This window comes from Saccostrea cucullata, unplaced genomic scaffold (genome assembly GCF_032062105.1).
Source record: "Saccostrea cucullata isolate Sc308-1 unplaced genomic scaffold, CSIRO_AGI_Scuc_v1 ctg6644, whole genome shotgun sequence".
Classification (NCBI taxonomy): Eukaryota; Metazoa; Mollusca; class Bivalvia; order Ostreida; family Ostreidae; genus Saccostrea; species Saccostrea cuccullata.
The window spans coordinates 14,267-29,735 of NW_026928466.1; the positions used below are offsets into that span (position 1 = coordinate 14,267).

Below are 15,469 nucleotides of genomic sequence, written 5' to 3' on the forward strand. Positions count from 1 at the left end.
TAGAAATATTTCGTTCTTTTTTCCAAACACTGATAAATGGAGATAACTGGACGGAGAATTAGGATGAAGATTACTTTTTTGTTAAACCTATTACAGTGGAACCTGTTTAATCCGACACATGCAATACTCTTTACTGTGATTTCAGCCATTTAATTTCATTTGTCATTTATAATTATCTCAATGATCTTTACACGCTGCAATTCTACATCTTGTTTATTTCAACACATATATTTTTAATCTGTTCCCCGTGCATGTCGGATAAGACAAGTTTCATTGTAATAAAGATGTTAAGATATATATATTCTTTTAAATCAACTGTAATTTTTTATTGTGTTTTTTTTTTATTTCAAAATACCATAACACAGATCGGGGATTAAAAGGTTACATGTGTAATACGCGTTTTATTTTGACGTCACAAATCTTAAAAGCAAAATTTGAGATCATTTAAATTCATTATTTAGGTTAGAGATAATTCAAGTAAGTTAAAAAAAAATCAAATTTGCAAAACAAGACAAGGAGTTAGAAAAAAATTGAGCACCGATTCATTATTTTTTGAAAGATGTTATCTTATATTTACAACTGCCTTTGCAAATAAAAAGCAAGCTAACATTAATCAATATGTTTGCTAAAACTTTTGTAATTATGAGACTACATCTTTAAAAAATGATTCAATATGTGTGACAAGTCATTCTCCTTTATGCAATGTGTATACGATGGTTTATATACTAGTATATCCAAAAATTTGATAGACTACAACTTGAAATTTGTTATTAAATCAATAGGAAAAGTTATAGGAGCTAATGATAAAAATTCAAGAAAAGTTTGTGAAACAAAGAGGCTTATGATAAATGCTGTCGTTTGCAGGTCAAACACCAAGGTCAATATAAAAGTAGTTTTGGTACCAAAAGAAACGTTCCTCACAATGAGTCTACCTTCTAAAATAAAAACCGTAAAAGCAGCAACAGTTCAGTAATTATGACCAAAGTTAGAGATTTTCAAAAGTAGGTCAAACTGGACAAGGTCAAGGAGTCAATATTAATGATGCCCAAAAGAATTTCAGAAAGAATACACAGGTGAAATATAAAAGTCACGAAATCAACCATTCAAAAGTTATCACCAAAGTTTTTTCAAAAGGTGGTCAAAGTCTGATGTCCAAATAAAAGGATAAAGATGTAAAGAGAAAATATTGGTATTCAAGAGAAGCTTTTACCAGAAGAAATGAACCCGTAAAATAGTTAACCCCTAGCACAAAATATTCAGTATATATGTCCAAAGTTTACGTTTTTGAAAAGTAGGTCAAATCCATAAGAACAAGGTTAAAGGTCATTACTGTTTGTACTGAAGAGAAGGTCTTATCAAAATATAAGCGTGAGGAGTATGATATCACTTGATTTAACTGGTAGTAGCTATGGCTAAGACTAAAATTTTGAAAATTTCTTTAAAAGTAAGTCAAACATAAAGATCAAAGTCAAAAATACTTTTACCCTAGGAAAAGTTTTTACACGTTGAATACACCAGTGAAATATTAAAGCCATTGTTCATATGAACAAGGCTCAAATTCCAAATTCGTAATTGACCGTCAAAATAAAGAAAAAACTTGTGAAATATGAAATTCATAGCTCAAACCAATTAAAGGCTGTAGTCAGGGCTAATTGATTTACCAATTACAGATAAATCAGGGAAAAAAATTTAAAAAAACAAACAGACAACTGGACCGACCGTCCTAGGAAAATATATTTGCCCCTTATTTTTTGGATTACGGATAGAAATTCTATAAACAACACTTTGTGCTAAAATGTTTGTATGTATGGTGAGAGGAGATCACAGTAAGTTTCCTTGGGAAAATAACGAAACAATATAATGCACTGTCTGTCTTTGTGTACATGCTATCAATAGTTTATTTAAAACATGAGGATATACCTAGATCTCTTCCGAGGAGACGAATGTACGATCCGAGGATAAATCTAGATGATTTACGAGGAGACGAATATACGATCCAACGTTAACTTAAGAATACTCCATTTAATGATTTATAACTTTATACATCATGCTTAATAAAATTATATAAAAAAGATAATGATTGCAAATGTTAATTTTAACTAGAGCCGAGCTCGTTGCAAAGCAACAAGTAGGTCTTCCGTCGGAGCTACGGACAGAGAGAAATGACCTTGAGTCAATGTCATGCCACGTTCTAATGATAAAGCAATCTTTTAAGGGTAGTTATCATCTAATAATGTTTTACTATTTAAAAAGTGATAGTAAAGGAATGTTTGCGACCTTGACCTTGTCAAAATGACCTTGGGTCACACCATGACACAAGATGGTGATGAGCATACTCCATTTGTGTGGTACTGTATTGACAAATTCAAACAGGTTTTTTTCAAACAATGCATCCAGTCAAAATATCTTATCCTAAATGACCTTGATTCAAGGCCATAATACACTCTCCATCATATAAGCCATACCTTTTTTTTTAGATAGGCCTTGTCACAGCTACTATACATGTGTAAAAAGTTATGGTCAATTTTAAGCAATGTTTAAATCTTGGAAAAGCCGGATAAACTTCAAGGTCAAAGTTCATGATATACTAGTATTTGATATGATTTTATCACAGGTTACGTACATGACATTGTGATGTTTGTGTAATATGAAAGCCCTATCTCTCCTCATTAAAAAAGTTATGATCAAGCCTCAAGGTCAAGTTGTCAAAAGTCAGTGTATTTAAAAAATAGTTGTCATAGGTAATTCATAGGAATAAAATAAAAGCCCTATCTCTTCTCAGTCAAAAGGTATGAGCATTGTTAATGTTTTTGAAAAGCAGGTCAAACTTCAAGGTCAAAGGGTAAAAAATCAGTGAATTTTAAAAGGTGTTGTTACAGTTAATACATTTTTATAAAATGGAAGCTTTCAAAAGTTATGGTCAATTTAAAGTAATATTATTTTTTTAAGTAGGTCAAGCTCCAAGATCAAGGTCACAGGGTCAAAAATCACAGTATATTTGAAAATCAGATGTCACAAATAATGCACATGTGAAATATCAAAGTCTTATTTCAACTCATTCAATAGTTATTATCAAGTTTAAAGTTTTCGTGACAGATGGACAGACTGGCTGACGAATAAGGTTTAATGTTCCCTAAAAAATAAATACATGTAATTTGAACATGATAGATTGAGAAGTACTTATAATTAAAAAAAATAGAATATATTAGAATATAAATCAGGTTTCCAATATGAGATCTCCTAAAAGACTTATTAATACATATTATTCAAGAACATGCAATACATGTTCTTGGAGGTTCAAGACGTGGAGACCGGTCATTTCGATGATATGTCTCGTTACGGGGTTGGTAGTGCCAAAAAGGATTTAATTCGCCTGATTCCACCTCTGAATTTTTTTTAAAGTCTGTCTTTGCGCTGCTAGTGATTTATATTGTTTAAACAAAATTTAATTTTGTAAAAAGAATTATTTTCAATGCTTATTTTTGACATATGCTTAAGTTATTAACCTATCAATTTGAGTTTAAATAGTAAAAAGGAATTTTACACTAAGTATTTCTCTAAGAAATTAGTGTCAATCCTCTACATCAAAGAGCGTCTGACTTGTATGTATGAAATAAATTGCGTAAATGTGTTAATTGAAATTTGAGTGAATCCCGTATGTTGTGTGAGAGAGTTTTTAGATCCGCCGTGGACTATCTCGGACGTGAACATTAGATGTACTGGACATTCTGTCATCAAGAAAATATAGTTTTACTCTGGACTATTCCGAGTTACCAAAACGTTTGTGTGTGTGTCTGTGTGTGAGCTTTACAACCTGTCTTTGTTTTCTGTGACTTGATTTGATTTATTTTTCAAAAAAACAAACTTTTTATTGCTTGACTTTCGTTTAATAAATTTTCATCACAAGTTCACTTGTGTTAATTTAACCAAATATATTCTATTAAAATAATGCTTCCATCTTCTTTGTTAACTTTAAATAGCTTGAAATATAGTGTAAAAATCCAGAATGAAAGTAATGAATGTTAGAAATGAAATTATTAAGTGTCGGAAAAGCATTGCAAAATTCCGGTAATCAAACGCAGTAAAAACTCCCCCCCCCCTTTACCAAAAGAAACTAATACATGTACACACTTCGATGCTCGAATGAACACTCTAATCGGCACAAATTTTAGAAATTAAAACGTTTATATATGGGTAAGTTTAGTGACGCATACTAATCTTTTTTTTCATTTATTTGACGACCTGTGAATAAAAAAAGTCGCGTATGATTGTTGGTTAACATTTTAATAGGTTATGGATTAATCATGGATTTCAACACCAGTCCTGACCTGTACGTACCTGAACAAACTAACCAACTGACATTCTCGACTCTGAAGGAAAACGTATCATTTGAGGGAAGGGGGGTTACGTATCGCGATGAGGGGAAATTTAATTATCTCTTTTAGTCCAATAAACACGAACGAATGGCTTGGAATATTTGTATGCAACTACATGGCTTTCTCAGAAACAATTTTGAATTTGTTAAAAAAATTTCTAATTATTCATTGTTTTTTCTCTCGTATTCTGAAAGCTCGGAATGTATATATTTTGGGGGCTCCTCCGTGTAAAACAGCATGTATTTAGTTCCATCATGTACCCGTAAAATCGTGTCATAGTGATATTCTAATTCGAGGAAATAAAAGGAATACATTCAGTACAATGCAATTATAAGTTATGTATCAATTCATGCAAAACTCAAAGTTGCTTCATTTACGATTTTCATGAGAATTGGAAACGTCACTTACAATTTACTGTGCAATGTTTATATGTATTTGCTAATTTAAACAACATCGCAAATTTTTCTGATATAACTTGATATAGGCCCGTATACATGTAACGATTGCAATTACTTCAAAGTGGAGGGGAGACGGGGCCTAAAAAATCGTCGTACTACGTGTGTACCTTTCCAATAATAGAATAATAATATATAACATGTACTTAATTGTATGTGATTATGATGAATTGTATCTTGATGAAGTGTATATATTTTGTATTTGATATATGTACATATATATAGAGGGCCCTGGGGAAGAATAGTGCATGCACTAACCAGGTTACCTTCTTTAAATAAAGTTTTATTATTATTATTATTATTATTAATCAGCCGCACAAATCAAAAACAAGTTGCAGTATTGATATCCCCAATTTTTTTTAAATAACGAGACTATAATGCACTTCACAAGGGTAGAATTGAACATTAATTTATCATGTTTATGGTACATGTGCAATTAAAATCACTATCAAAATTGGCAGAGTTATCGATAGGTCATCCTGTGTCACCCTTCAGTGTAACCGATGAACTCGTCCATAGATACCTCAGCAGATGAGAAAAGCGCGCGTAAACGCAGCACAGGTCTTTTATTCATTCGTCAAAGAAGATAATCCGACATTCAACACTTTTAAATCATGTTCAAGAAAACCTTAAAATTTGTGCATAGAAATATTCCTACGATTAGCGCAAATGACATGTTTTCTTGATCTTAAATCTAAGACTCTAGTAAAAATCAAAGAGCGGTAATGTGTATACAGGTCAATGCGCGATCGATAAACGGGTTCCATAACCATGTAATAACTGTACACACAAAACACACACACTGTACACACGAAACTTTCAGGGTCCGAGGAAAATTCACGATGCATGAATTGAATGACAGTGAATTATCTTAAGCTTGAATTTTTTTTTTAAATAAATAAATTAATGCTATATTCAATATTAATACTTAAAAATATTTTTTCTCTCTCCCATCTTGTTCTTTACACTAAACACAGGGAGAAAGTTGTCTCTGAATAATCTGTATGACATCCAGCTAGAGAATACTTTAAAAATCTTATTTCAACAAAGTTTAACATTCAATTTAGCTAGGTATATTATTCTTATCCAGTTAATTTCAGTTATACGTGTTATACACGTACGCATATAGAATTCTTCTTCACTTGCCGTATAAAATCACTTACCTGTACATGGACTATAACGTTTTTTTGCTCATGTAATAAAACATGACTTGAACAAAATAACGTTTTCATGAGATCAATAAGATGCTAAAGAACCCATTTTAAATCGATAACCATATGAAATATTTACCGTTTTTAAGTTATAAAGCAAAAACTTTCGAGCGCCCTTGGCCCCTAATTTGAGGGGCCAGACCCTTTTTAATGATGTTAAATGATAGAGCTTAAAATTATGCACAATATTTGTTCAACATGTCTTAACAAATTACTTTTAGTTTAAAAGATACATAAGGAAATAGATGTAAATTTTTGCGCTTTTAGGCATTCTTATATTTGACCACTTTCTAGCACCGTTTTGAACGCAGAAAACGAAAAAAAAAAAAACCGATGTGCACAACTTCAATTCTTCTAGTATGTAAATGCAGTAGACATTCTGCTTCAGCTTTTGTCGTTTCTGAGCCTTTGTTTCGAAACAAACAGCACCGAATTTTCATTTAAAGGGAAATAACTCAAAAGGGGAAGGGAATTTCTGAAATGTATGAAAACATTTAAATTGAGTTTTGTAACGTCCAAAAACTCTGAAAATTTGAACGAAATCCGTTAAGAAATGAGCGATTTACGAGGTCTCAAAGTTGGCGTCTAGTAAAAAAAAAGAATAATAGGAATAATCTTAACCATCAGAATCAGTAGAAGGTCTTCCGCCTGAGCGGAAGACCTTAATTAAAAGAGAATAAATCATTATGTAACAGAACACTCTTCATGCTCCAAATAAAATGGAGAATCCTCACAAATAAAGGGGAGTTTTAGTCCGTCTTCTCCTGTATAGTACGTGTAGTTCCTCTCAGTCACCCAGCGCCACCTGCCGTCGTTATGATAAGTCAAAAGGAGGCCAAAGATTGGGTCAACTGCTGTCTCGCCCTCATCGTTAGAATTCCAGTTCTGATACGTCACTGGTGTCCAATTATCAAAAATGAGTCTTTCATTGTCGTCAAATGTCAAAACATTGGCACGAAATGCAAATGAACCGCTTAGATCAACTTCTGCAGAAAATGACAAGAAAAAAAATTAATTAAATTATCCTCAAGTTTGAAACACCACCGATACAATATGATTTGCTGCTTTACATCCTGCATGCTCTAAAAAATTAAACAAATTGAACTGCTGTATCCAAATTCAATAGACCTTAAAATGGAATGAATCCTTTTTTTAGCGTCGTGGCAAATGTAACAATAGAATATATATTATCTAACGAGCATGAGCAAATATAGGCCAAACTATATTTCAATTTGAAGAACAAAGTAAAAAAAGTACCCTTAGGTGGTGTTTGATTCTAAAATAAAGTTTTCAGATGAAATTAGAAACTATCAAATTTAATAAATGGCGAAAACGTATTTTGCAGATTTAATTTGAAGTTTTTTAACCTAAAAGTTTTAATGAAAAATGCAAAAAAAATCTCACTATTTATCAAAGGTGTTTAAATATAATCTACATAATTTTTGATGAAGGAGTTTCTAGTTTTTAATCAAATGCAAATTAGAGCAATTTGATAAAAAAAAATACTATTGCATTCATGCGAGAAAAAGGAAAGCATATTATGAATAAATTGTTTAATTATGTGGTTTACTCCTTAAAACCTCCTAAGAATCGACAGCATGTATGAAAAATATTTTTTGTGACCACATTATGTATGGTAAAATAATCTGATAATTAGACTGTTTAAATATCGGGTGTAAACAATTAGCCATAAAAAGTATTGTTTAATTACCCGGATGTATGCAGTTTGCGCCTAAAAATCTCCTATATCCATCACCATACCAGACCAAAAGCTCTTCATCCGGCTCTGCGTCATGTGACGTCATATAGAAGATGATGCCCTTGCACGTGATAGGAATGACGTTTCCTGTTGATATTTGGCGGGAGAATTAACGAATCGTAACCAGTTACTACTGGCCGGATCTTCTGCATCTATGTTGTAAGTACCATCGGTCCCCTGTTTATCTACCTTTGAAAACAATAAGATTCGAAGTATTAAGAATTCATTTTAGGTACTGAATAATTAAGGAATTTATAAAAAATCTAAAAGTTTAAAGCATCGTGAAAGTGTTTCATAAGCAATACTAGTCCCCTACCACCAGTAATCTGGTTCCTTCTAAAATTAAAAAAAACCCACAGTTTTATAAAAAGACATTGAAGTGGACAAAAATTAAACTTGATCTAAAGCTAAGTAACTTCATTAATTGTTGTTTTGGTTTGCCTCACTAAAATGCATATTAAATAGTGAAAAGGTGAGATAATTTCAAAATTTATGTATATCTCCATTAAGAAAGAGTTCGGTGATTAAAATAAACTAAAAAGTCAATTTATGAAAATTTGACCTTAAGGGCCCTTTCCTCGTGATGGCAGTCATATTTAGATAAGTGTTTACTGAAGGATCATTCGTGTGTTGTTAGATATGCATGTGTTGCATAATCTTTATATTCCTTCTGTATCCTGTTTTGTGTATTTGAAGGCATTCATTGTATAGTATGCTAAACAATGAGGGGATTATGATTTCTCTTAGCACAACATGTATTATAACCTCAGTAAATTATGTATGAGAGACACTCTGCTTCGTACATACATTTTCTTCATGAAAAATAAGAATAAATGACATTATTCATTCTTATTTAAGTGCTCTGTTTCCGTCTGTTTTTTCCGAAATCAAATTCAGTCTATTTGGAAGAGTTATACAAAGAAACTCGCTGTCGGTCGTGCTTCCTGCTTTATTTTGATACGAAAAACAAAATAGGACACTGTATTCATAAGGAACAGATTTCCATCCGAATATGGTTTGTAAAACATTCAAGTTAAATTTCCTATCTTGATACGCTCGCTGTATTCCGCTTAATTTTTTTAAGACACTAATTATAATGATATATACCCCTATGAGTTCTTAGCAAGTGAGTTAATGTTTCTTTTTGCTGTCGACTCGTGCGTATCTCCAACAGTAAAGTTTTTTGGATAATAAACAATAAAAAGCAAAAAAGGGAAGTAAAGTTTAGTGTATTTTAATGTACAACAATTTATAATCACAGGAACTTTGATAACTATATGTATGGCATTGGCAGATCCTTGTGGAGGTAAAGGACCACCCCCCCCCCCGGAATTTGCTAAAAAGAGTCAAGTCACAAATTGTTGTTTCATTTTTACTGTAAATAATGTATAGTTAAAGGCTAATGACATTGTAATACTAGTATATGAGGAAGTTTGTCTGTTAAAAAAAATGGAACAATTATTATGGAAGATTTTTATGTCAAATCATTTATACAGATCAACTATGCAAGATATGGAAACAATTGTATTCAAACTCAAAATCCTTATCTGAAAAAATGAAGCATGAGATTTTAATATGAATGAAGGAGGTGCTTCAAACCCTAGACATTATTTTACCCAGAATATTTTTTCAGACCATAAATGAATAAGCATCTTTAAATTAATTTTTTTCCTTAAGTCATTTTCTGAACTATTTTTCAAGGTCTTTATTACACAGGTTTATTGTCTTTAAAATTAGGAGTACTTTGTTCGTTTTACTTGAAATTACTTTTCCTTTTTTAAGTTGATTGTGAGGGAGAAATCTGCTTTTGTTGTCATATAGTGTTGGAAATTTTCCTGGGGCAGGAGGAGAGATTGTATCAAAATATTGTATAAAAATATATTTAGCGAGGAATTAACTTTGGCAGTTTCAGTGAGGGTGCTGAGATCGCTAAAATTAAATAATGCAAAAAACTGCCTTTTATTAATATTAGCTTTTGTAGTGACCATTTTGATTAGCTTCAATTAGTTCTCTCTAAAAACATTTTTGTTGAAGAGGCAAAACACTCTCTTTTACTGTACAAAAAGACAGACAGGAGATATCAGATTATTTATAAATAATCAATACATTAACTAGGTATTTTTTCTTTAAAAGTTATGTTTACGAGGCTTGTTGTTTTAAGTGATCATTAAAATTATAATATAACAGTGCTGTAACAAGAACAGGCTAAACCAAGAAATTCATTGTGTATTGAATATGCTGTAGTATGTAAACTTGTGGAAAGCTTATAATTATTTTAAAATCACATGGCTAGAATAAATGGAGTTAGAGGCCCTCCTATTCTCTAATATTACGCCCCTTGTCCATGCTTGATAAACTTATCTTAATTCAACCAATATACCATAAATGTAAAAATTTTCGCTCAATATTTAAGTAACCTATAGGGGTTCAGCTTATTGACTTATTTTATTGATTAAATTTTTATCTTCCGCGTTTAGGCTTATGTATAAAGCTGTGGATATATTCTCAAAATATTTATTTCAGAAACACATTCGTTAAAACAGCAGTAAGAAAGTTCAACATGGCAATGGTATGGGCAGCCTTCCTTGCTTGCAGCTTCTTGTGTACAGCTTCCCAGAACATTTATTCGAGAGAAAACAATCGCTGGGACAGTTATTATGAGACAATGATCGAAATCCGAGAACTTCTCATCCAACAGGAGCGGATCCAAAAATCTGTAGAATCCCTGGGACAGATGGTGAAGAAACTCGAGGGGGATGTAACCAAGACCAATGAAGATGTTCAAATCGTCAAAGGAGGTAAATTAACCATTTCTTTCTTTAAAATACTTTTAACTTTTACTCTCTCTCAATTTTAATTTTCATTGATATGTAAATTACAAAAATATGAATACTGATTTTAGAAATCTATTTCTTACCAGACATGCACACAGGCCAAGTTTTAAAAGGTCTCGCAAGAGGGACACGCAATATATTATATAAAAGACCAGAGTTTATTTCAAAGGAACGGTTGTTACCTATTTATTTATCAATTTTGGTCAGCTGTGGCCGGATTTGAACTCATTATTCTTCCCGATCACGGAACAAGCCCTCTACCATTGTTTGGGAAGAAGACGTTGAAAAAAAGTACTGTTCACGATCATTTCAGAGACAATGCTGTTTTATCCTTAAAACTTAATTGCATCAAAACATAATTTATGCTAAGTAATAGTTCTGACTGTTAACAAACAATTTCTTATTTACTTTTATTTTGAATGACTGGTGTAGTTGCAAATGACGGAACATCATTTTGTTACTCCAATATCGTCTTTTCTATTTCTTGAAAAAAAAAATCAATTTTTACTGTCAAGGAAATAACAAAGAAAGGAAAAAAAGATCGAATAAACAACTTGATAATGCATTAATGAAATTCATTTTAGGAATAAAGCTGTACATTTGTATCATTATTGACCATAAGGAAAATGCAGTTTGTAATTGACTAAAAAGTACATAAAAGGAGATGTACTTCAAACTAAAAACTTGTATTTTCTATCTTGAAATAAGTGTTCTGAAAGTTGTTTTTTTTTTTGGTATTCCTGTAGATTGTTTTTTTCTGATTCAGTTATTCCAAGAGACTGTAAGGATCTTCAAACCTATGGATACACAGATTCAGGGGTGTACGACATCTATCCTTACAGAAACATTACCAGTCCTGTCCGTGTTTACTGTGACATGACAACAATGGGCGGGGGGTGGACGGTATGTAGTCTATTTCAATATTAGAGTATATTGTACAATTTACTTCACATTTAATGTTTTTTGATATGAATCTTTAGTTTATATCATAAAAACATTGATTGCAAAACTATTTAAAACAATGATTTGCTATATTTTAACTTTAAAGGCAATCCAAAAACGAGTAACTGGATCCCTCAGATTTAACAGGACCTGGACGGAATATAAAAATGGTTTTGGTGCCCCAGAACAGGATAACTGGGTTGGTAAGTGTAAATCACTTTCAATAGGAACTTTTATTCTTTCAAAAAATGAAGATAAAAAAGTTGTGGCAGGTAAAAAAAAAATAAAGCGTAATAAGATCTGAATTTAAGACTAGGTAATATATGTTCTTCGATTTTCAAATATTGTGTTTAATTATTATTTAAATAATTACAAAAGGAAAGAAGAAAACCGTTTAGCGGTATATGTTTATGAGACCAAATTTAGCATTGTTTACAGCTAAAGACAATGATTTGATTTTGTTTGTTTAATATAGAATGAATGGTATTGCAATGAACCTTTCAGATGATTTCACATATATCTTAATACAGGCAATGACGTAATTCACAAATTAACGAAAGAAAGCATTTCATCCCTGTATGTGTCCATCACTCTCCAGAATGGTACAACGCTGTATGAAATGTACGACGGATTTTCTGTCTCCGACGAAGCAGGGAAATATCAACTCTTTCTTGCAGGACCTGCCTCGGGAACTTTAGGTTAGTGTATCTGCGTAAAGTTCCACAAAATTTGTTTCAAATTAGTATGGAATCATGATAATTCTTTACTTTATTGAAAGAGTATTAAGTTGTGGAATTAAATTAAAGGGAACGTTTTTTCTTCTGATATTTATAATATGTTTTGATTTCACGCTAACAAAAAAAATGTTTAATATTTCAAAATATCATTTGTAGGTACAATTCATGTATTCAGCAGGCATTGAATTTGTTATTTTCAAGTTGCTAAAAATTCAAACTATAGATTTTAAAGAAAAGGATTATTATGTTAGATTATTTTTAAGAAACAAATCGAGCAATTAATGTTGCTCAAACATTGTTATTCAGTTTGGCTTTCCTGAATTTTTTTAATAATAAACATTTTAACTACTACGGTAAAAAAGTTTACAGAGAGTAATTGATTCATAATGTCGACATCTTCGCAGATAATTCACGTTTAAAGAAAATTATTTGATCAGAAACATTTTCAAATTAGAAAAAAAGCTACATTCAAAAACCTCAATGTGTTTCACATTTACTATAAATTTTCTGTATTAAATGAAAATCACACGATTTTCAATAATTCACATTTTTTATAACTACGGAATAGGAAGTTTACACAGCCTCACTTATCTTAAATGTAGAGAAGTTTAAGAGAACTTGATGATAAAAAAAATATTTCATTGGATAAATATTCGAAAAAAAAGCATTTCACATTTACAATGACTATGCTTTATGTAATGAAAATCTACTATCTTAAAACATTTACAGCTACATAATAACTTGTCTCTTTATAATTTTGAATGAATTACTTTGTATTTCATTATATACATTTTTAAAGGCACTGTCTCGTTCAGACAACAAAATTCATTTATTCATGTTTTATTAAATTCCCAGTGACCTTTATCCCCCCCCCCCCAATAATACCATGCTTAAAAGTGTAACACGTCTGTTGTTTATTGTTACACTAGAAAGGATGCTATGTGAATTGTGCAGTTTTTTTGTTTCTGTTTTGTATTATTTTTATCTCTCTTAGCAGGAAACAACACGTTAAACTGTGTATCTCAGATGTACTTCAGTATTAACATTAATGTGACGTAAATGAATAATTAGTCCTTATTATCTCTGTTATATATTTTTCTCTAATTATGCAGGAACCAGGATGACAGACATTGGAAATTCAAGGAGCAAACTAAATAAATATTATAGCTATTTAAGGCCGTCTATCTGAGAAGCACCTCAGTGTTATTATGAACGATTAGATTGAAGATATATAAATGAATTATCTATGTGATTTCTTTCGGTAAATTTTACAGGTGACAGTTTGTTAGACACTGGTGATTCTACTCACGATCTGTCTGGGATGTACTTTAGTAACCAAAACAGAGATAATGACAAAGCTAGTGGTGGTAATTGTGCTGCTGGCAGTAACAAAAAAGGAGGCTGGTGGTTTAACTACTGTCACCAGGGCTTCCTTAACGGTCCCTGGTACCCGGCATTTTGGGAATGGCCATGGTATCCTAAATTAAGTAATGGATATTCTATAAAAGGGGCCAAAATGATGATCAGACGTCACTAGGTAAACCTCATTGAATCTTAATGACCAGACTTTTTTGTATTTCCGTAAAAAATTCAATTGGTTTTTGTTTTAGAAAATATGCTAATATTTCTGTGAAACATTAATTTAATTCCTTTTTACAGATGAAAGATATCCAAAAAAGGATTTTTAGATAATCTTTATCGCGATGTTCTTTTTTAAAAAAAAGTTGAACATCAAGTGGCAAACTTCTTAAAATATATTTTTTCTGTAAAAGAAGGGTGTTGAACAATTCTTTGAAGCGATAAATTATTGTATTTTTTTTCTACTGAATGTGTTTAGTAAAAGATGTAAATCATATGTGTTGTAATAAATTTGAATTTATAAATATTTTGTTCTTATTTCCAAACAAAGATAAATAAGTATGTCTAGACAGAGAAGTAGGGTGAGGATTGCTTTATTTAAAAAGCGATTACGATGGAACCTGTTTATTCAAACGCAAGTGCAGCACCTTCAATGTGATTTCTGCCATTCAATTTCATTTCTGATTTCAACTTTTGTCCATGATCTTTAAACGTTGCAGAATTACACCTTGTTTATTTGTTATTTGTTTCCACGTGCATGTCGAATAAGACAGGTTTCATTGAATTAAATAGTTTAAGATAAAATAGAAGGCATTTATGAAGTTCATCTTTGGCAATACACTTAATCTATTTGTTTGTAAAACATACTCCATCTCCTTCAATTCAATCAGTTTTTTGAATCACCATCACTATCTTCCTTTACCCCCTATGGTCTGCAGGACAGCAGTATTGTGAATGGATGAGCAAATATTAACCACTAATCCATCTGTTTTAATGGATGTTATTGTTCCAGGACAAAACGGTTACAACAATTATTATGCATTTTCATTTTTAAGGCCACAAACTTTCAATACCAGGCAATAAACCTGTCATTAGCGAAAATCAAAGACGAAGGTACGGTTTGGGCTTTATTGTGCCCTAAAAATATCATGTTATTAAAAGTTATGAAATTGTCTTTTACAATAGTTGAGTATATGAATTTGATAGATCATTAAAGAATATGGCATGTAAGAGGACCATTCTGGAAATATAACGTCACTTATTTGAAACATTTCTAAGTTTAATGCAGAAATGCGTCAGAATAACTCATTTCTATGCTTATTTTCCGTTAGAAAATAGTGTCTGCAACCGTCGCCCGCTTCAATATTTTGATATATCATGTAAACTGCTTTGCAAAATCACATATCTGAATATCTTTGTGGGAGACGGTGGCAGATTATGTTTTCTGAAAGAAGATTTTACTGAACATTCTGTAACTTTTTAGGAAAATACGGGAAAATGCACAAATTAATTACGTCACAATAAGCATTTAGGAGGTCATATGAGAAAAACGATTTATGTTTTATTACTGTTGTAAATCCCTAGGATTCAGAAAGAAACAGTTTTGGTTTCTTGTATCACTTTCATCATTTTTGAAAAATACAGGGCTTAATGCCTATTGAAAGTATACCTTGTTCTTTAAATTATTTAAATTGATTGTTACCTACGTTTGGGATAGTGTAAGTATTAAAAAAGAACAAAATTGCAAAACAAGACATCGAGTAAGAAAAAGTGGAATATACGCACCGATTCATTAG

At 31.4% G+C, this 15,469-nt stretch overlaps 1 protein-coding gene and 1 pseudogene across 1 annotated transcript; one reads left to right on the forward strand and one right to left on the reverse strand.

Moving 5' to 3' along the window:
- Nucleotides 1–6,726: 6,726 nt before the first annotated feature.
- Nucleotides 6,727–8,641, reverse strand: LOC134277687 (uncharacterized; annotated as a pseudogene).
- A 1,720-nt stretch (nucleotides 8,642–10,361) lies between these two features.
- Nucleotides 10,362–13,787, forward strand: LOC134277688 (fibroleukin-like; the record flags this gene model as incomplete). The annotated part of the gene is made up of 5 exons (XM_062760014.1): nucleotides 10,362–10,599; nucleotides 11,402–11,538; nucleotides 11,684–11,780; nucleotides 12,108–12,275; nucleotides 13,589–13,787. Coding segments are annotated over exons 1-5 (839 nt in total), but the record flags the coding sequence as incomplete, so codon positions are not given.
- Nucleotides 13,788–15,469: the final 1,682 nt, after the last annotated feature.